Raw genomic sequence first — 23,364 nt, 5'->3', positions numbered from 1 at the left:
GCTGACCTTGCGAGCAGGTGCTGTCTCTCTCTGAGCATCTGTTTAAGTTGCTATGATCAAGTACTTTTGGGTTGTCTGTAAGCTGCTAAGTGTATTAGTCACGGTTCTTCAGAGAAACAGAATCAATAGGAGATATATACAGAAAATATATAGAAGACATCATAGGCTATATAGATCTATAATTATATATTTATTTTATCATCCTAATATCCTATATATATTCTATTATCCTCTGTCCTGTTATCCTGTTAGGACATTCTACTATCCTATATGTAGTCTATTTATCTTTCATATCTATATCTATCTTCTCTCTATTTTTAGATCTAGATATGGATTGATTTATTTTGAGGAATTCGCTCATGTGATCATGGGGGCTAGAAGTCCAAAATCTGCAGGGCAGGCCAGCAGGCTGTAAATTCCAGCAGGAGTCGTTGCAGTCTTGAGTTCAAAGACAGCCTGGAGGCAGAATTCCTTCCTCTTTAGGGACCTCAGTCTTTCCTCTGAAGGCTTTCAATTAATTGGATGGACCCACCCACATTACGGAGAGTAATCTGCTTGACTCAAAGTCTACTGTTAACCACAGCTAAAAAAAATTGCCTTCACAGCAACAAGTAGGCTCGTGTTTGACCTCACAACTGGGCAACTTAGCCTGGTCAAGCTGACACGCAAAGTTAACCACCAAAATAAGGGCGTTTGCTTTTGTTTTCTCTAGAGGCAAGGACGGTGGAAATCCTGACTGACACATTGTTTCATCAGACAGGTTTGAGCACCAGTGGAAAGATGGGTGAGCCACTAACTAAAGGAGTTCATGAGAAATTCTGTGGACTCTGGACTCAAACAGAGCTGCTTTGCAATTCAGAAAAATGTGACCCAGAGCTGGCGAGAGAGGCATCCTGCCCACCTCTGTGAGAAACCCAGCATGGTTCCTGCCCTTCAAAATGGTCAGCCTGGAAGTGCCAGGAAACAACCCCCTTGGCATGATGTTAACCTTCTCATTGACGGTAGCAGTGGTGTTGAGGACGTATCCCCCAGGTGGGGTTTTCATAAGACAGAAGCCGGAGTGGAGCTTGAGGAGAACAGGTGTTCCTGGGTGTATCCAGTAAGCCTCTAGGAATGTCTAGACATGCCTGGGGGTAACATTGCTGGAGACAGGAATCTCTGTCTGGGTAAATGGAGACAGTGAGCCCATGGAAGTCGCATCCACAGGCTAGAAAGACCCAGAGACTTCTGGCTTATATTCTTTTTACTTTACAGACTGAGAATTCAATTAGTCTTGATACACTTTTTGTGGATTCCATAGGAATTCTTACAGGTATTGTTATCTATATCTATCTACAAACTGTTTGAACTCTACCTGATCATTAAAGTCAAGAGTCCAGGGCTCAAGATGAGCAAAACCATCTCTGTTCAAGGTCTACCGTATAGACATAAAGATGAGTGTGTTAACGTTGCATAAAATCTGGTCTTTGGTCAAACTTATGGCGCTCTCTGAGGGTCAGCTGACTTAGTTGACTTAAAGCTGTAAGCTATCTAGCTGTTGAACAAGAGCACAAGATATGGGGTAAGAGAACCATGAATTCAAATTCTGATATCACCTTGACACGTCTGTGACCCAGATTAGTTATTTAATGATTAAATCTTCATTCCTTCCTCTCCTTATGGATCTGTTATAAGCTTTAGCGCATAGTAAGGACTCAACAAATTGTAGTTGTTAATGTTACCATTGTCAGTTTCATCTACCATCCTTTCCATATTTTCCCCTTAAACTTCAGCTGACATCTGTGAAAGTAACCGGTAAGTATCTACTGTGGTTCTTAACCCAGGTGGGCATTTGGAACGAAGGGGCATTTGTAAATATTGCTGGGGAGGGGCACTGTGTTTGGATGTCACAATGACTGGGCATTCCGCGGGCATTTGGTGCCCAGGGATCAAGGACAATAAACGCTCTGTGGGTCAGTCTTGCATCATGAATTAATTGTCCCACTCCAAAAACCCCTATAGTGCCCATTAGTGAGAAATGCTGTGTTTTCCTTTCTGCCTATTTTGAGTTAAAAAAGAGAAATGAAGTGGAAGAGGAGCTGGGCCCAAGAAGAGGGGTTTTCGAGGGCGTAAGGTGAGAGGCACTGCTCCAATTGCTTTGAATTCACCACTCCCTGATTCCTTACAACAACCCAGTCATTAATTCCCATTTTACAGGTGAGCAAACTGAGGCACAGAGAGGTTAAGCATAGGAAGTGCTTATTCCCCTGGTAAGTGGAGAGCCTGAATTCAAGCCCAGGAGGGCTGGCCCTAGGGGCCCATGCTCTTAAGCACCCCATTATCATGCCTCTCGAGAAGGTAAAAGAAAGCAAAATCAAATTAAGCAAAAATAATCAAACAATACAAAACACTAGCGGTGCATATAATTGGTTTTAGAGTTTTCTATGCTAACGGAAAATTCTTTCTCTTTTAAGCTCAAAAAGATTAAAATGAAGTGATTTTCTTGGGTAGTGCCTCCCATTCTGTTGTAGAAGAAACAATTTGAGGAAAGTATTAATAATCTCAGTGGCACCAAATGCACTTCTCTACAATTGGAAGTGAGCCCTCTTTTGGTGCAGAGAACACGTGTGTGCGTGCGTGTGTGTGTGTGTACATATATTTTTCTATCTTCTATTTATAGAGATAAATTTATACTGAGGTATTATTCACTCTCCATAGTATTCGAATGAAAAGTTTGATATTAAATTTTTTTCAGAAAATAGAATTATACTTTGTTACTTAAAGGATGAGGTGAAGGAGTGAAGAGAATACCTTGACTTACAAATAACCTACATGACTTTAAACAACCTGCACTTTTGTATATTCCATAATGATGACCCCAAGTTGCAGACTGTCAACTTTTCCTTAATGAGTGATGAACAACACACTTAGAGGTGTCTCATGCTGACCCTGCCGGCCAGTTGGCATAGTATTTTTATTTTACTTTTTATTATTATTATTTTTTTGTGTGGTATGCGGGCCTCTCCCTGTTGTGGCCTCTCCCATTGCGGAGCACAGGCTCCAGACGCGCAGGCTCAGCGGCCATGGCTCACGGGCCCAGCCACTCCGCGGCATGTGGGATCCTCCCGGACCGGGGCATGAACCCGTGTCCCCTGCATCAGCAGGCAGACTCTCAACCACTGCGCCACCAGGGAAGCCCGGCATAGTATTTTAAACTATGTTGTTTTCTTGGTTTGTCCAGGAGAGTTTGTACAATTATTTGAATATTTAATACATTTTGCCATTATTTTAAATAATTAGTAGTAAAAAAATAATACTAGTGATATGACAATTGCAGCAGATGTAAGTAACTAGTCATGGTCAGGTGTTTAGCTGAGTTAGAAACATGGACTTTTGAGGTTAAGCCTATCAAGTATGTATTAAATAGTGAGTGAAAATGTAAAGAAATAAAATGTACAAAATGCTAGAAATAGGTTGTTGAAGCTCAGGACTGACAGTTGAAGGGCACTAATGGTAGAAATGGAAAATCTTTAAAATTAAAGATTGGAAATTAGATTGGAGACACTCCAGAGATCCGAAGGCCTAGCGAAGTTCCCAGAGCTTCTGCCAGCTGTTTCCTCCTTCAAAGCACAAAGAAGTCAGGTGTTCAGTTTTCACACAGTAAATACTTCAGTAGAGTCAACGAACATCGTCACATTCTCTTCTTCAATCCTATGCGGTTTTTTTCCTAGTAAGCTTCTCTTCCTAAGAATAAAAGAAATTGCTTTTGTTCCACGCTGATGCCACTTCAAGTAACTCGAGCAAACTAGAATTGAGATAAGAAATTATTTAAAAAATTTTTTTTGTCTCTATGTACTTGTCCTGCTTTTTGGTGTTTAGCATATGCGTTATGTATCCTGAAAAGAGACGAATGATAATCCATTTACACCACTATTAGGGAATTTTGTGATTTTTAAAACTTTCTAGTCAGGGAAGCTCTATTGTTTAGTCAATTGTGAGTCTGTGTCCTGCTTTGGTTTTCAGGGATCCTGGGCATACAAAGGTGGTCATTAATATAAGGTCGTGGGAAATCATTGTTGCGTCAGTCCCTACCTCTCTCAACTCTCCTTTGTTCTTTAATTCAGACTTTTAGAGTTTAAACAGCGCTTTCAAAAGTTGGACCAGGATGCCATCAGTTAAAATAGAATAAGATCAATCTTTCTCAATTTTCAGGAAAAGGAATTATCTCTTTAAATTTTTTCTTCTATAAATGTTCTTAAAATCTTTTGTGTTTGCTATTCCCAAGACCAAAATGAATGAACAACTTAATAACAAATATGACCATAAAATTTGGGAGCATTCTACAAAGCAGATCTTTTATTGACACATTATCGTGGTTGAGATATTCTATATATGACTGCAAAAATAGTCACACATAGAGTTATATATATGTAATCCTCTATCTATCCTGGTGGAATACTGTTTCATAGTCTGCAAAGACCACAGAACCTAAAGAGCTTTATGACTTCCAGGTGCTCTTTAACCTAATAATGTAAAGAGGAAAGAGTTGAGATATTGCTCTTCAAGAGAAGTCACTTCCATTGGCACCCCATCACTTAAGGCTGCTCTGGGGCTTGTGGAAGGGGCCCCTCCTGCTTCTAAGGTGGAGGGAGGAGGTCTATTCCTAAAATGCAATGTTCCTTGTGTGTTTTGATGTAAAGTCACACGTGGGAATTCAGTACAGTGTAAGTAACAGGACGACTAGTACCATTGTTTGCAGACCCTTCTGAGGAATGGCCCCGAAATTGTCATCATTTGTGAAATCTGAGAACCAAACAACCTTCTTACAATGCGACTCTTGGACTATAATTCATTCCTAAGTTGGCGATTATTCACGCAGACTCCCTGAAAAATGACCAAATGATCAGGAACAAAACACTGAAAATAAATGTGATCTGTTCTACCTGCAGATGATGGGGTTCCTATCTTGTGCCGTGTTCAAGCTCTTCAGGCTTGTCTTTGCCGTGGCAAGACAGTCAATCACATCTGCCAAATGCAAATGCAAACATAGGTGGTTCTCAGCCAGTTAGAGCCAGATCAAATCCGTGTTTAGTTCACCATCTTGCACAAATCTTGTTCACTGATTTTGTTTACAAAAATATCCTCTCTGCCAAAGAAGAGATGGAAAAATTCCCTTGCAGAGCCAGCATTCAAAATTACTCATTATCTCCACAAGAAACCCTAATGTAACCCAAGAACAACTTTTACATCTGTTTATTAAGAGTCTCAAATTGTCCTGGCTATGAGATTTATGTTCATATGTATTTTGCCAATACTTAGCATCTGCATCTAAATTTTAAAAAGAAGGGGATTAAGATAAAGTTTTATTAATTACGTATGACCCAAACACCAAAGATACATCTCAGATTTTTTACTAAAAGTTAAAGTCAGTTAAGTAATTTTTTTATAGAACATTGGCTTTTAAGCACAGAACATTTCTCCAAGCTTGATTGTACTTCATAGAAAAATCTTTGGGGCTTTTTTTTTTTTTTTTTTGGTTGTAAAAACAGCATTGCTAAAAATCCTTACAAGTCAGGAGGGAGCGCCCTCCTCTTTTCTTTTTCCAGCTATTGTTACACACTTGGGATATTGTTTTTATTGTTTCCTTATGGAAAATAATCCGGATTTTATCCTTGAAAAATGATTACTTTTCAGAAAGATGATTTTTGACCTGAAATTTTAGGACGTATACACTTAAAATTCTCTCAACTCTTCAGTAGTCTTTTTAAAAAAACAAAATAAATTTTTTCTCCACAAAAATATTTGCTTTGACTTTTGACACTATGATGTGATTATTATTACTTGTTGCTATTTGAAATTACCTTTTTAAAGTACGCATTCTTTGTAATTATTAAAATGTGCAATTAAATATTTGTAAAATATAAAAAAATAAAATTATAATCACCCACAAATCTACACCCAGATATAATTGTTATGCCTGTGTTTTTTTCTTCTATTTTTTTCTCTCTTTACTTTCACATATACACATACACATTTTGAAACACAACTCAGATCACACTGTATATACAGTTTAGTATCTGGCTTTTTGGCTTAAAATTTTGTTATCAACATCTTTCTATGTCATTAAGTATCCTTTGGGAAAAAAACTTTCAAGCTCATACAGTATTTCACATACAGCCACGCCACATTTTATTTTAAAATTCTATTTATTTTAAAAGTTAATTAATTAATTTAGTTTTGGCTGCGTTGGGTCTTCGTTGCTGCGCGCAGACTTTCTCTAGTTGCAGCGAGCGGGGGCTACTCTTTGTTGCGGTGCACGGGCTTCTCATTGTGGTGGTTTCTCTTGTCGTGGAGCACCGGCTCTAGGGGCACGGGCTTCAGTAGTTGTGGCACAGGGGCTCAGTAGTGTGGTGTGCTGGCTTAGTTGCTCCGTGGCATGTGGTATCTTCCCGGGCCAGGGCTCGAACCTGTGCCTCCTCCACTGGCAGGTGGATTCTTAACCACTGCACCACCAGGGAAGTCCAAAATTCTATTTATTTTTGATATTTATTGCTTCTAATGTTTCACCAACCAAAACGTGACAGGGAGTCTTGGGTGGACTGGAGCTAGAGCTCAGATGCTTCCAGATTGTTGGATTAGGCAGAATCCTGTCCCCTAGGGGTCCATTGGAATACTGTTATTTTCATGGGAGCTGAAGAACATCCTGAATTTACAAAAACTTGAATGCTGCACAGATATTTGCGAAAATCTGAAGAATTAGGGAGCCTGTGATGATATCAACCTGCCCCACAAAACCTAACTCCATCCAAAGAGAGAGAAATTCATCACGACTGAAAACGGGATCAAAATAAAAGGTACGTCCTAGCATCAGGGCTTGATGTCGGAAAGGGAGTGTGGTGGTTCTGCGTCCAAGGTTCTGACTGATCTCTGAAACATTCCATTTCGGCGCCTGGTGGAAAACGGCAATGTCCACGTATTGACAGATTGTGAACTCTGACACTTGGCAACCCAGGAGCTCTGCTTTGGACAAACCCTAAATGAGCTTCATAAGAAGGTCTTACCTTTCATTTCACAAGAATATCTGCCGTGGGCAGATGTCCCGTGCTGGAGTGCGATAGCAGCTTCACAATCTCACAAACTTTGAGAAGAGCCTGTTTTCAGCAGTGTAGGTGTCGATGACCACAGAGTAGCAGTGTTGACAATGGCAGTGACGGACTACAAGAGGACGAAGTCTCAGTTGAGTATTGGCACTGAATGAAGCTGTCGAAGACCCAGAGTGGAACAATGGTGGGGAAAGGAAAAAACTCTTATACTCTGGAATACTGAACATCTTTGATGTGAGAAATCCTCCAAACTGAGTGCAAGTTTGATTTTTGAATCAGAAGATAGAGGCAGCATGACAGCTTCCCTGGCATCGACAACAGCAGATTCCCAGCAGCAAGAGCAGCAGCATCTTTTGCCTCTCACTGCGTCTGCTGCAGCAGGATCCTCCCCTGGCTAGCAATGCAGCAGGGAGCCACCAGGACTGGCTGTGCATACACATTGGTTCCTCTGCAAGTATTAGGAAGAAGAGGACTCTATATAATGAAGATGGAGGCTTAGGGCTGTTGAGATTTTAGGTATTAATATTCATGTGATTGCCTTTATATTCCTAAGTTTCTGAAGGCTGAAATATTTACATTTCATAAATTTTGTTGTTCTAAATATCTGTGTCAAGTTGGGATCAGTGCAAACCACTCTATGTATTTGTATTCATCAGCTTGAGTTGCCATAACAAAATACTACAGACTGAGTGGCTTGAACAACAGAAATTTATTTTTCATAGTTCTGGAGGCTGGGGAGTCCAAGATCAAGGTCCCCCAAGTTTTTGGTGAGAGCTCTCCTTCCTGGCTTGCAGATGACTGCCTTCTTGCTGTATCCTCATAAGATAGAGAGGGAGAGAGAGAGAGAGAGCGAGAGCGAGAGTGAGAGAGAGAGAGAGAGATCTCTTCCGCTTCTTATAACGGCACCAGTTCTATTGGACTAGAGCCCTACCCTTATGACCTCATTTAATGTTTATCACCTCCTCGTATTTGGATCTGCTGGGGTCAAAAAGCCACTGTCATAGATCTGTTTCCACCACAACTCAAATCAGCTAGAGACCCTTTTCTTACCCAAGGCCCCAGTCAGAGCTGGTGGGCCTGATGGCCAACTCTGTAATAGGCTAGAGGGCCACAAAGCAAAGCAACTTGCCTTTCATGCTGGAGAAGCTATTTCACCACTGCAGATCCTAGAAACTTCACTGAGATGGCAGGACCCTGAATTTCCCCAGAATGTATCTCCCATCCTCTGACACATGTGTGTTTTTCTTGGGCATCTTGGACCCCTGCAACTTTCTGTTCATTCCATCCGACCAGCATGACATTGTCAGTGTAGTGACCCAGCGTGATTCTTGGAACAGGGGACTGATTAAGGTCCCCTGTGGATAAGTTGTGACAGAGATGCATAAAATCACACTTCCAGATGAAAATAAACTGCTTATGACGATCTCTGCTTATTGGAATGAACAGACAAGAGTTATTTTGGAAGAACTGCATTTGGAGGGAATGTTGAAGTGAATCTTGAAATGAACCTAGGGGATTTGATACACAGGAATAGTATGAACAAAGACATAAAGGTAAGTAAATGCAGGATATAGAAAGTGATTGGTTGACTAAGTGATACATTCAAAAAATATTTATTGAGCACCTACTAAGTGCCAGTGACTTAACTTTGCTGAGTTTGTAAAAGAGAAAGGTAGGATGTGACTGGGCCTTAAATGACAGAATAAGGAGATGGTGCTTAATTAAAAGGCAGTTGTAAACCACCTGAAAGTTTTTAAGGTGGAGAGTGATGATTAGAGCTGCTTTTCATGAGGATTGATCCGGCAGCAGAGGCTAATATTCCAGCCAGGAAGAAGCAATGAGGATCTTAGAGCAATGGCAGTGAGAAAGGAAGGGGAAGGATCAGCTGAGGAAAAGTTGTGGTTGAGGAATCCGCATCTGTCTGGGTATGGGGGCCAGTGAGGGACATGAGCCAGAAACAACTCAAAGGCTCTGAACTTGAGTGATTGAGATTAACAAAAGAAATAATGACGTCAACAGGAGGTTTGGTGTCAGGTAGAAGATAATGATAATAATAATAGTAGCTGATATTATTAGACAGAAGCACCTTGAGGGCAGGACTGTGATTGCTTTGGTTCACACTTTATCCTCGGTGCTTGGCTCACAGAGGACAATCAATAAATATTAGTCACAAAATATATGCTCGATCTCACTGAATTGTCACGTCCATCCTAAGAAGGAGGTGTAATTATGCCCCATTTTTTGCTATCAATTTTATTTTTTATTTTGGACTACCTCAGGCATATACAAATAAACAGGAAATAATGTAATAAACATCCATATATATATATAGATAGATAGATATTTATCTCTCTATATATAGATATCTACTCCTCAGCTTGAGAAAAAGAAAGTAATACAGTTATTATCATTATCTCCATTTTATAGGTAAGAAACCTGAGGCTGAGAGGGGTCAAAAACTTGTTCAAGGTCACACAGCTAGCCCATGCTGCAGCTGTGACTTGAATATAGGCCTGTCTGTCATACCTAGTTTGTGACATTGATGGGACATCCATGTGGAGGTACTCAACAGGTGGATGGAAATATCATATGTGAGGTATGGAGAGAATTTAGGAGTAGAAATATTGACATGGGAATTGTCTGCATCAAAATGATGGTTGAAGGGACAGCAGTGGGAAGGGAATAAACAGTAAGTGCTCTGAGGATACAGACTTGTGTCTGAGTGATGTGCCTTCTTGGAGGGAGAACAAAATATGCGAGTCTATTTTAAAACCTTGCCTGTTCATAGAGTAAGAGCTCCTTTTGTGCTGGTCCAGAGTGTCCCCTTTCGTTTCTAGAAAAAGGGCGGAGCTGCCTGCAATACACAGAGTGCTTATTCTCTACGTCTGGCATAGGGCGAGGCCAAAGAAGACATTGGTATTTGGCATCATTGGCTTTATAAAAATCCTGGAGGTGAGGATGTTATTTTTTCTAGGCAGAACCCCCAATGCGGCTCTAACCCTATCCTATTGGGTAGCTAGCCTGCTTCTAGCTGAGGCTCGGCTTGTATAGAGATGGGTGCCCTCCTCCACTCATATCCTCGTGGACCGCTGAGGCTTAGCAGTGCTGAACAGGATTTTACTGAGTTTGTAATCGTTAGCAATACTACCCTCCTGAGGAAAGAGTTCTTGGCTTCACTCCAAATCAGAAGTTTTAGTTGCCTCAGGAGAAATGTAAGAATTCTAGAAAAAGTCTTGCCAGTGTTTGATAAGCCTCCACATCTCCTCACGCCACTGAAGATCACAGCATTGGGGGAAGTTCCCAGTGAATATCAAGTTTGGATATAAAAATTCCTATAGTAATATTATTTGCAACTAGACTATCTGTGTGATAAAAATTTCTTAAGGAGAGGTTCTGCAGAAGAAGTTTGGTAACACACGATAAAGTTGAGGTCTTGGCAGATGACATGTGCCATCAGACCTCTTTAATGACATTATCAACCCCCTTGAGAAAAGATCAGAGACACAGGAGGTATATTATTTTGACTCTCAGAGTCCCTTCTTTAGAATGTCAGCATAGGCGAGGGTAGGTACAAAACTTAACCTCTAAATCTCAGTGGCTTCATGCAACGACCACCGCTACAAAAAGCTGTTCTTTTCAGTCAAAAGAATCTGCTGTGACACTTCAGAGTAGCTCCCTTCCAAGTAATGACTTGGAGAAACAGCCTGTTTTTCTCTTCATGTCAATCTAATGCTGAATAGTGTGTGGCCACAGTCACGTTATATACTCAGAGTGAATTTATCATCATTATTTTCTCTATAATTTCAAGATAAGATCTCCAAAGAACAAGACAAGGGAAGAGAAAGCTGGAGGGCCACAGAGGTTTTGCAGAACTTTGGCTTCAAAATGACACAGGTCACTTTCCACAGCCCTGGTCCACGGTCCCACCCAACAGTAATAGAGTGGGGAAGCATAGTCTCCTGTGTGCCCGTGCGGGAAAGGAGAATTAAATATCTACCATTTTCACAGAGGTAGAAAAGCACTGAAGCATGAGCACTAAAGGTAAAATGAGGGCAACTATATTGTGTGCTGTCAAGGGAAGAAGTAGTTTGATGAATATGCAGGTAACTAGGTCTTAACCTTATTGTCTGATGTTTTGCTTGATGGTGAAAATAGTTTTGTTGAATTTTCCATCCAGGATTCACAAATGCTAGTTAAAAAAAAAATAGCCATCTTCCGACCCACTGGGCAAAGTGACTCTAGTGTAACAAGTAAAGTGATGTGGTATAAATCTGGATGCGGATCCCTCTGCAAATCACGCAGTGCTAGAAGAATACATTTTTTTCTCCCCTTCTTACTTCTTGGTTCTGGTGCCAGATGGAGAGATTTCTGCTCTGTGAACACTCAGAGGTGCAACATTTATCCACATGACCCTTGGTTCATAACAAATGCAACAGTAGCAAACTTTAGGCATTAGGTATATGATCCCGAGTTCACCTATTATTTTCCATATAATTAACATGGAAAATGTAGGAAGCAGGTCAATCTCCTTGAGGCTACTTTTGGCATTTCCACATGCTCTGTTGCCATCTTACTGGTCTACTTTTCACTTCCTTGGTGTTATCCATATCACTGTTATGGAACTTGGTATCCTCCTCCTCTGGGTCTCCCTTCCATTTCCCAGCATCTGCCATGGTACCTTGTGCATGACCGTCAGTAAATTAATATCAGTGATTCTTAACTAAATGAATGGCTGGTTTCACTTTCTGCCCTACTTAGGATCAACGTGTATTCTAGCTTCTCTCACTCCACTGCCCACCAGCTCTTGCTGCTTTGTTCAATCTCTTCTGCCCCACTGGGTGGTGGTTCAGAGAAGCTGTGAAACATGGGGGCATGAGGCAGTGCAGAGAAAGTGAGAAAGAGCAGAGTGGCTGTCTGGGGTCAACACAGCTTGTGATCTAATAAGCTGGATAGCGATCGGGGCTGGGGGTCAAGTCAAGGAGGATTCCTCAGAGAACTGTTAGTTCAAACCCAAATGTTTACTTATAGAGATTTTTTTCCCTATTGTTATTTTATTTCTAGCTTATTCTGTGTTAACTTATCCTAATAAGTGGAATGAGGTCAGAGGCTGAATTGGAACCAGAGTGCTCCCGACGCTATTCCTGGTGTTTTTTAGTAACAAGAAATTATACTCTGGGTCAGTTTTGCCATATGCAAACATCAGTTTACTGAACTTGTCCTAATTGCCTCCCAGAGTGGAAGGAGGATGAAATGATAAAAGATATGTGAAGGGGACCTGGAAATTTAAAAAATGCAATACTGTATTGATTAAATAAACATTTATTTGGAAGGTTGCAATGTGCCTACCATGGACTGGACAAAAAGAGATTAAAAAAAAAACCAATGTCTACAGCCAAAGAATTTACAATCCAGGTAAAAGAGAGATGAGTAAGAGCTAGGAAAAAATTGGATAGATATTATTCTAAGAACTGCGAACAGTTTTATGAAATAATTAGTTATGGTAAACCTTTACACACAGGTTTGCAAGAAAAAAAGGCGGGGGTGGGTGGCGCGCATTTCTTCCCTTTGGCTTTTCCAAATGGCTTAGTACTAACAGTGGCAACAACTACTCTTAATATCATAAATGGAAGAATGATGCTTTATAATGGATGCTTTGTTATCTATATCTTACAGTTCAGTTAGTTAGAGCTAAGTGAAGATGTCAAATGAGCATCCAGTACTGTGCCAAGGGAAAGTGTCTCTTCCAACGGTAAAGTCACAGGTTGATGTGAGATGCCTGCCTTAACAGCACTTTTTCGGGCGCTAACACTGTTGCTATTTCCACCTTCATCCCAAATGCTCTGCCGCCTATGATGAAATATACAGACAGGGCCCAAGAGGCCACACTGGATCTGGAGTGTTTGTGGCAGCCTTTTTCCCGCCCCACCCTGAAGTCCCACCTATCCTGGGACGCTCTGGAAGGAAGCCCATGGGCGGTGTGGAGCAGCGCTTGGTCCCATCTCTCCTCAAGAGGCCACACCCACCGCAAGGACCCCATTGTGTCTCGGGGAACAGTAACCCGACAGTCTTACGCTGGCTGCCCTTCTTCAGAGGAAGCGAGCGGCTCTGGCTCCCGCGACCCCAGCCAGGCAGCCAGACAAGGGGCGGGGCGGGGCGGCGACAGGCGGTGCAGGTGGCAGTGGCGCAGAGACGCGCGCTCTAGGGCCGCGCGCTCTAGGGCCGCGCGCTCTAGGGCCGCGCGCTCTAGGGCCGCGCGCTCTAGGGCCGCGCGCTCTAGGGCCGCGCGCTCTAGGGCCGCGCGGGCGCCCCGGGCCCCGCACGCCTGCCTCGCGCGGGCGCCGCCGCACCTGAGGGCGGAGCTAAGCCCGAGACCCGCCCGCTCCCGGGCGCGAAGCCCCCTCCCCGCGTCCCTCCCGCCGCGCTGCAGACTCGCGCAGGTACGTGAGGCCTCACCCGCCCGGGACCAGCAGACGCGGGCTCGCCATGGAGCACATCCGCACGCCCAAGGTTGGTGCTACGGGTGCGGGCGGAGGAGGGAGAGCGGGAGCAAGAGGAAGGATGCTGAGCCGGCTGGAGGCCCGGCTTCCCTGTCCGGCGCAGACCGAACTGGCACCGCTAGCGAGCGAGGGAGGAGGCGGCGCCGGAGCCTCTCCCGCTTCGCCGGGAGGCTGGGCTTCCTCTTGCTGCCTCACAGGCCTAGCCTTGGCTGCTGCTGGATCTAACCTCTTGTCCTTGGGGATGCTCAGTGGACAGAGGGCTGGACGGGAGGGAAGCCTAACTGCCAGTAGAGTAATGGGACTGCTGATAGGCTGATAAACGCTTCCTTCTGGTCTAGCACTAGGTTGCGGCTTAAAAAAATTTTTTTTTCTGTTGGCTGCTCTGAGCAGTTGAAAGAGAAACAAGCCTTCCTAATAACAGGTGCAAGGAAACGAGTTACGTGCAGGTGCGTTGAATGCACTCGGGAAGCTTGTTGAATCTAAGGGTTCAGACCCGCCCAACTCGCCCTTCTGCTTCTTGGTCCTCAGGCTATCAGCTGCAGTGGACTTTGCACCGAGCAGATGATCAGTGTTCGCTGTAGGCTGAATATTATCAATCCTTCCATCTTCTTGCCTTTCCCAGTGGGTTGCAGCTTACAGATTCGTCCACTGGTCTGTTTTAAACAACACCAGATCTTGCCAACTCAACAAAAGCGACTGGTCCCAGATCATTTCAGTTAAATAACACTGGAAACGTTGACCCCTGTACCAAACCTTACTATTCATGGTTGTACTAGTAATAAAATTTAGAGCGAAAAAGGTGATCGACATTCCTGATAAAAACCCTAAATTAGTGACAAAACCTATTTCAGGAACCTATTGGCTGTCTCTTGTTACTACCACTATAGCGCCTTGCGTTTCCGGGATGATCTGTTCAAAATCTAGGTCCTGACAGTGAAGTCAAAGCTGGGCCTGAGTGGGCGGAACTTAGGAGGCCCCAGGGATCGTATTCATCTCATGGGGCCATTGCTGTGCAGTAAGTCCAGTAAGAAAAATTCATTCCTAAATTCCGGAATGGTTTCTCTTTATAAAGGCAGCTTTACGATTGTCTTATGTCAGTGGAAGAATAAAATCTTTCAGTTTGCCACATAATGTGAGTTCCAACAGTAAAGTTAAGTTGTATTGATTTTGCACTATGGAATTAAATTGTTGCTTCACAATCGGGAAATTGTAAACTTAGAGGAGAGTGCCGTAAACCGCAAGATAGGTGGCTCAGAGCTTTCAGGGTTTAAGTGGTGCTAAATAATTTATTCTGGAATGAGGAATTTAACTCATGAACTCCCTCTGCCCTTGCCAGGGGCATCCTTTCTTTGTCAGGACGAAGGGGGCTCTTGATAAAAATGATGTCTGATGTGAATGTCAGTAGTGATAGGGTGACATGACACTGAGTGCTTTTCTTCCTATGGAATATGAATTTTGGGAGTAAAGGCCTTTTCTCATCCTTATTCAAACTCATTCTCTACAAAGCCATGTGTGCAAACCTGAACATCAAGCAATATTCTCACTTGTTCTTAAAACCCGTTTTCATAAACACCCTGTACCATAAATCTTCTGTCAGGAAACAGAAGGAAATGGGGGGAAATGGATAATTGTCTGAAATTTCATTGAGTTGAGAGTCATGAACATTTAGGATAATGCAGGTGGAAAAAAATTAAAAGCTACAGAGGTTGGGGGGGATCCAATCCAGTTATTCATTCATTTCATTCCACAAGCATTGGAGAACCTTTCCTGTGAGAAGCTCCTGTGTGAGCTCTGTGAAGCTCCAGACCAGGGAGCTCCTGGTCTGGAACGGAGGCAGTTGTAAGTCTGGAAAGAGATGTGTACAAGGGACAGTGGGCAGAGAGGGCAATGGATGGAGGATCAGCTCTACCATAAAGGGTGAGGGAAGGCTTCTTAGAAGAGCTGAGTCTTTTTTTTTTTTTAATTTTTATTTTTTTGTGGCACGCGGGCCTCTCACTGTTGCGGCCTCTCCCGTTGCGGAGCACAGGCTCCGGACGTGCAGGCTCAGCGGCCATGGCTCACGGGCCCAGCCGCTCTGCCGCATGTGGGATCTTCCCGGACCAGGGCACGAACCCGTGTTCCCTGCATCGGCAGGCGGACTCCCAACCTCTGTGCCACCAGGGAAGCCCGAAGAGCTGAGTCTTAACACGCAGGAGCGTTGGAGATGCTGTCAGGCAGTTGTGTAAATATGGTATATTGTAATAAATCATTATTCCCTCAAAGATGCTGAAAGCCTAACAGCGATAAAGATAGAAATGATGACATGACATGATTCCCTGAGGTTAAACAGTATCATTTTATTTTACATTTTTAAAACAATTAAAAAATTTTTATTTTTCACTTCCTGTTTTATTGAGATAGAATCGACATACAGCACTGGATAAGTTTAAGGTGTACAGCATAATGATTTGACTTACATACATCATAAAATGATTGCCACAATAAATTAATGACCATCCATCATCATTTAGATAGAAAATTAAAGAAATAGAAAAAAATTTTTTCTTGTGATGGGAACTCTTAGAATTTATCTTAACTTTCATGTATAACATACAGCAGTGTAAATTATATGTATCATGTTATCCATTCCATCTCTAGTACTGATTTATCTTATAACTGGAAGTTTGTACCTTTTGACCACCTTCCTTCAGCCTGCCCCGCTGGTAACCACAAATTGGGTCTCTCTTTCTATGAGTTTGTTTGTTTGTTTTGAGGTGTAATTGCCCTACATCACTGCGTTAGTTCTTGTTACACAACATAGTGATTCGGTATTTTAAACAATTTCATTTTACATTTTTAAGTGCAATACTAATTTTCACAGTATAAATGAAAAGGGACCGTACTACTTACAGAGCTTGTGTTGTAAAATGTATAATTTTTGATGGTCATATTCGTCTTTGTTCTGGGCTTCCATTATATCATGGGGGTGCTGAATAGATAGCTTGTCTTATATTGTACGATTTCACGTCTTAGGTGGCTTGTGAGGGGTATACACTCGAGTTTGAAGTGTATTTACCATGTGGCTGGCAGGGGTTTATTTTAAGAGGAAAGGAAATGCATGTATAATGTACAGTTGTTTTCCTATTACAGTGAAGTCATTCATTTACTCTTTGTAAGCTGTGCGATATCATCACAGCCTCTGTACTCTGCTTCAGTCTCTGGAGTGCAGTGTAAGGAGAGAGATACCCATGTATAATCTGGATGCTTTGCACATCTTTCTTGCTGGTGTGTGTGTGTGTGTGTGCGCGCGTGTGCGTGTGTGTGTGTGTGTGTGTGTGTGTTTAACAGAAGCCTTTAACAGAGCGTATACTAAGCAGGGTGTTTCTCTCCCGGAATGGTTCCTGTATAAGAAAAAGAAAATGTTCCACGGAGGAGCTAGTTTGCAGTTGGGTTTAAGTTAGGACACCAAGCATTACCTGTATTGCATCACAGTGAACTTTTTGTTTCTACTTCTCTGTCTGGTTTTCTCTGCCACTCTGAAGACTTGCTGGTAAGAAAAAACCCTGCAAGAAACTTAGGGATAATTTGGGTTCACGTGTTACTTAGTTATATATAAAGCCTTCAGGGCTTTTAGAAGTAACTTAAAGTGTTTTGTAGGGTTTGGGTTAGTATCGGATAGATGCTAATGTGTCTAGGAACCTGGTGAAGTAATCTCTACTTTTTATGTTTTGGTCTTTCCGGAAGACATTTTTTTCCCACACATGTAAATTTGAGTTGTAAAATAGAATATGTGATGACCTCCAAAACTCCAAATAGACCTTGAAAATGCCTTTTGTTCCTTTCCACCCCCATCCCTGGTCTGAGCCGTTACTCTCACAGCCTCCTAACTGGTTCCTCTTTGCTTTTCTCCAATCCCTCCTCCACAGAGGGAGCCTGGGTGATGCTTTTATGACACAAATTGGTCATGTTACTTCCCTGCTGATCTTGGGTGGCTTCCCTTTGTACCCAGGATATAGAGTGAGAATCCCCAGAGTGGCCTGCCTGGACAGACCCATGTTTACTTCTCAGCCTCATTCTGTGACAGTCGTCTTCTTACTCACCACCCTCTTATCACAGCTAGCCTTCGTGGGTTTCTCACATGTGACAGGTTCTTTTCTGCCTCAGGACTTCTGCATTGCTGTTCCATCCGGAGGATACTCTTATCCCCCTGCTCTTCACCTGCCTAAATCTCTCATCTTCATAGTTTCAGATTAAATATAATTTCCTCAGGAAGGTATTGCCCAATTCTCCATCTAAATCAGGGCTGCCTGTTATTGATATATTCTGTCATGGAACCCATATTTCACCTTATGCCCCTTGTTACATACATGTTTTATAGATATGCAAGTGATTATTTGTTTCATGTCAAGCTTCCCTTTTAGACCAGGAGCCCTGTGAAGGTGAGGACCACATCTTGTTCACCCCTGTATCCACAGCACCTAACATAGTTTCTGGCACCAAGTAAGCACACAGTAAATCAATTAAGAATTGGATAATAGAAGGAATGAGTGATTCTTAATTTCAGCCCTTCAGTTTTTAATATTTTCTTTAGTAATCCAGGCCTTTTGAGCATTGTACCCATGCTAGGTACCATATTGTCAGTCTTCTAATAGTATTAAGTACTTGTGGATGTCAATATATTTTATAAAATATATAGCATATATATAATGATATGTCTTTTGTCATTATATATTTTTTAATGAGACAGAATTAAAACATAAAATTCACCATTTAGCCATTTTAAAGTGTACATTTCAGTGTTTGTGGCCTCTCCTGTTGCGGAGCACAGGCTCCAGACGCGCAGGCCCAGCGGCCATGGCTCACGGGCCCAGCCGCTCCGCGGCATGTGGGATCTTCCCGGACCGGGACACGAACCCGTGTCCTCTGCATCGGCAGGCGGACTCTCAACCACTGTGCCACCAGGGAAGCCCCATTTCAGTGTTTTTTGGTATATTTGTGTGTTGTGTACCTCTCACCACTGTCTAATTGGGAACATTTTCATCACTCCCAAAGAAACCTAGTACCTATTAGTAGTCAGTCCTCGTTCCCTACTCCAGCCCTTGGCAGCACTAGTCTACTTCCTGCCTCTATTAGATTTGCCTGTTCTGGACATTTCACATAGATGAGTAATATAATTTGTGGCAATTTGTGACTTGCTTCATTTAGCATAACCCTTCCTAGGTTCATCCAACTTGTAGTAGGTGTTGGTGCTTCATCCCTTTTTTATTGCAGAATAATATTCCATTTTGTGGATATACCACATTCTGTTTATCCTTTCATCAGTGGGTGGGCATTTGGGTTATTTCCACTTTTTTGTTTATTATGAATAGCACTGCACATGAACACTCATATACTTGTTTTTTGGGAGAACATAACTTTCCAGTTCTCTTGGGTGTATGTCTGGAAGTGGAATTACTGGGTCATATAGTAACTTTAATTTTTGAGGAAACTTATGAGTACATCTTACATATTATACAACTAATATATATACATCTAATAATCTAGAATGATTTATGTAGTATTCAGAACCTAGGCACTTTAGGACTAATTGTTTAAATGGGTGAAGAGATAGGTTTACATCAAAAGGGAGTATAGATTTTTATTGTTAGGTTTACATCAAAAGGGAGTATAGGGTTTCCCTGGTGGTGCAGTGGTTGAGAGTCTGCCTCCTGATGCAGGGGACACAGGTTCGTGCCCTGGTCCAGGAAGATCCCACATGCCCTGGAGTGGCTGGGCCCGTGAGCCGTGGCCGCTGAGCCTGCGCGTCCGGAGCCTGTGCTCCGCAACGGGAGAGGCCACAACAGGGAGAGGCCCGCGTACCACAAAAAAAAAAAAAGAAAGAGAGTATAGATTTTTATTGTTATACATTTAAACAATTTCTTAGAAAAACAACCTAATGAGATGAAGTTATATTTACGTCACTCCAAATTCAATTCTAATTTGTGATAATATGCCCTTTTTATATAGTTGAAAATAGCATGCTTTAGCTCTCTTATTGAAATTTTTGCCCACCATTATTTTGTATATATATTTTCTATTCAGATGTCATCTCCCTACTTATTGTTTTAATGGTTGCATATTATTCATTTGAGTAGGGTTTGCTTAAACTGTATCCACTCATAGGGATGTGGGTTTTGTGCCCCTAGGAGAATACCTGGTACAGTTTTCTTAATTAATTATTGCCCAGAGTGGAATGATGAGAGTAGGAACAGTCTTTATAAGGATTCTCATTACGTGATATCTTTCAGTGTTGGAAAGCTTCTTTATGGTCCAGGGTTTAGAAAAACTCTTTATAGTCCCAGCGAGCAGAAATGAAGGGACTGCGGAGGAGACGGTCTTGGCTCCGTATAGAGAAGTTCTTTACCACAATTATACCTGTTATAGACGAGAAATTAGTTTATCTCTTGAAGGATTACATGTGTCTTAAGCAGAGTCTGGATGACTCTCGTTAGCAAAGACATGAACGTGTTTCAGGCATCTGAGGGGAGAATAGACTAGAATCCTGTTTGAATTTCCTCTGAGCCCAGTGCCCAGCTGGCCCGAGCTCCCTACTTCTGATTCTGAGAACTTGCTGTGTCCCTTGGCAATCCACGCTGACCATGGACAGCTCTAGCCATTAGGAAGTTTTCCTTATATTGAGTCAAAATCTGGCTCACTGTAGTTTTTAGTAATTGTGTCTAGCTCTGTCCCCTGGAATGTTCCCCAATACATCAACCCTCCTTCCAGGAAATGGCCCTTCGCGGATTTCCTAGGATGCCACCACCTCCATAATCCTTCCCTCTCACCTAAGTAGTTGGCTTAGCCCTGCTTTTCTGGCAACCAACCAGTGGCTTGGTTTTAAGTCCCTTTATATCCTGGTTACTTTACTCAATGAGTTAAAAAAAGTATATGATTACTTCAGGTTTTGTTGAACTGGGAGAGAGTAAAGTTTGCTAACTATTTTTTAAATTTAAATATCCTCGAGCCACAGCTCAGTGGCCTGTGGAAGAGAGCCCTGAAGTGGTCTCCACACACTGAGCTGTGAAGTCAAGTCTCCCCTGCCTTTTCCTTGAACGATAGTATCTTACACTTAGCTTTGTTGAATGTTATCTCATTGGATTTAGCTTCTCGCTTAATCCCTAACACTGTTTTTTGGATCCTGATATACATCTGCTATTCCTCTCAGTCGGGTACCATCCACTGTTTAACAGCCTTGCCCTCTATTATTACCTCATCCGTGATCTTATCCAGGGAAGAAGCTAAATTAGGCAGATGTGACTTCTTAGTAGCTTAAGTTCACCCTCTCTCTCAGGTTCTCCATCCTGATAACAGATACACTAGTTGCCCCAGCTTGGTGCCATTTACCGTTTGATAAACTTGGCTTCCATCACCTCTCCAAACAGCTCGTCAAAGAAAAAACTGAGTAGCCTGCGAATGATTGAGTGAATCCTCCTGCTGACTGATAGTTTCCTTTTCTAGGTTCATACAAAATTCCATTAAAGAAGACGTTTTAGAATCTTGCCTAGATTTAATGTCAAACTCACCAGCTTATAATTCAAAATTCCATACCCCCATTTGAAAATAGTGATGTCATTTGCAAGATCTCTCTGTGATAGAGATCAGTAGAGTCATGAGAAGATTGGCTTTCTCTGTGTCATTCACTGTCATTATACCATCGGCACTAAGTGTTATCTCTTTCATCTTTATTTTAAAAAGTATACATTTTCAGGTTATAAAAGTATATTTACTTTTAATTCCTTAATAGGAAAAATATGGAAATTAACCACTGTTAATATGTGAGTATATTTCCTTCTGATATTTTTTTTCTTTGCATGAATACTCACACTTTTTATTTGCTTGTTTAGAAATTTAGGATCACCCAATTCAGTTTTGTAGTGTGCTTCTTTTCATTTACCTTATTGTGGTCTTTGAAAACATGCTTTTAGAAGACTATGTGATTTTTTTATCCTATGGAAATGTCATTATTGCATTAACCATTTCCCCATAAGGTTGTTCCAATAATACAATGAAGAATATCTTATTTATTAATTATTATTTGCATATAGGCTAGAGCCCTAGATGGAATTACTGTGTCATGGAAGATGAACAATTTTATGGTTGATATATGTTGCCTAATGACTTCCCAAAAATATTATATCAGTTTTCAGAAATAGGGCATAGTGTCTTTCTCACTGTACCATTGCTTAATTATTTGAAAAATATTTGTTAAAGGGGGGATAGCATTGTGTTATTTCATGGTACATTTTTTTTTTATTTCTAGTGAGGTTGAAGCATTTTCAAAAATATGTTTATTGACTATTTTATTACTTTCCTCAATTATCTATTTATATCTTTCTCCATTTCAATAATTGTTGTTTTTGTGTGTGTGTATAGTATGTGTATATATTTGTATATATATTTAACTGCCAGTCTGTTTTCTGGAAGTGACTATACCATTTTAAGATCCCACCAACAATGTGTGAAGGTTCCAGTTTTTTAGTATCCCTGCCAACACTTGTTATTGTCTGTCTCTTTTATTCATCCTAGTGGGTGTGACGTGGTATTGATCATGGTTTTGGTTTGCATTTCCCTAATGACTGATTATTTTGAGCATCTTTTCATATGCTTAATGACCATTTGTATATTTTCTTTGGAGAGCTCTCTATTCAGATCCTTTGTTCATTTTTTAATTGGATTATTTGTCTTTTTTAATTATCGAGTTGCAAAAGTTTTTCATATATTATGGATATAAGTCCCTAATCAGATATATGACTTACAAATGTCTTCTCCCGTTCTGTCAGGTTTTTTTTCACTGTCTTCATGGTGTCCTTTGAAACACAAAAGTTTTGAATTTTGATGAAGTCCACCTTACCCAGTTTTTCTTTTGTCACTTGTGTTTTTGATGTCATATCCATGTCTATTTTTTTTTTTTTTTTTGCGGTATGTGGGCCTCTCACTGCTGTGGCCTCTCCCGCTGCGGAGCACAGGCTCCAGACGCGCAGGCTCAGCGGCCATGGCGCACGGGCCCAGCCGCTCCGCGGCATGTGGGATCTTCCCGGACCGGGGCACGAACCCGTGTCCCCTGCATCGGCAGGCGGACTCCCAACCACTGCGCCACCACGGAAGCCCATGTCTATTTTTTTAAAAGCCCTTTTTTTCTGATTAAAAAGGTAATACATTACAGAAAATTTAGTTCAAAAAAACAGAAAGAAAATAAAAGCCATGTACAATCTCAATACCCAAGAAGAACTGCTGTTAACTTTGTATGTTGTGAGCCCTTTTCTTTGTATAAAAATGGAAAAGTGTTATAAAACAAAATTACATTTGTTTTCCCTGTCTGTTTCTGTCTCTCTGTGCCTGTGTGTGTGTGTAATTTGGGGAGTGAGAGTCTGTGTTTTGTATGTCATAGTATACCATAAATATTTTTCTCACCTTATTAAACATTCTTCTGAAAAGTGATTTGTTGTAACTACATGGTCTCACATTGCGTGGATGCATTATAAGTTATTTAGTGTTGGGAGGCAGTTAATTCTCCGTGGGTCGTAAACATTTCTGTTCTTTTGTTCTGAGGTTATCTTTTCAAGGGTGATTTTATAGTAAACAGCCTTGGAAGAGAGAAATAGTTTCTCCCTTGGGCAAAGGGCAGATTTGTTTGCTGTCCGGGTAATAAAGACAACGTTTTCCTCGGGGCCAAAGGTTGGTCAGGGTTGCTAGCAGCCCTCTTATAAGATTGGCGTGTATGATGCTCTGAGCTCTGAGTGTCCTCATCTGGGACACAGAGCTGCTCT

General features: G+C 41.7%; 1 protein-coding gene across 1 annotated transcript in view; it reads left to right on the top strand.

The window, feature by feature from the left end:
• Positions 1 to 13,422: 13,422 nt before the first annotated feature.
• MTMR7 (myotubularin related protein 7) overlaps positions 13,423 to 23,364 on the top strand; it is a 94,724-nt gene continuing 84,782 nt past the window's right edge. The window contains exon 1 of the mRNA XM_004277176.3: positions 13,423 to 13,589. Coding sequence (XP_004277224.1) covers positions 13,566 to 13,589 — 24 coding nt within the window. The 5' untranslated portion in view covers positions 13,423 to 13,565. The remainder of the gene's footprint in view (positions 13,590 to 23,364) is intronic.

The sequence above is a fragment of the Orcinus orca genome, chromosome 21 (assembly GCF_937001465.1).
Source record: "Orcinus orca chromosome 21, mOrcOrc1.1, whole genome shotgun sequence".
Lineage (NCBI taxonomy): Eukaryota > Metazoa > Chordata > Mammalia > Artiodactyla > Delphinidae > Orcinus > Orcinus orca.
This window is presented reverse-complemented; position numbering and strand designations above follow the sequence as displayed.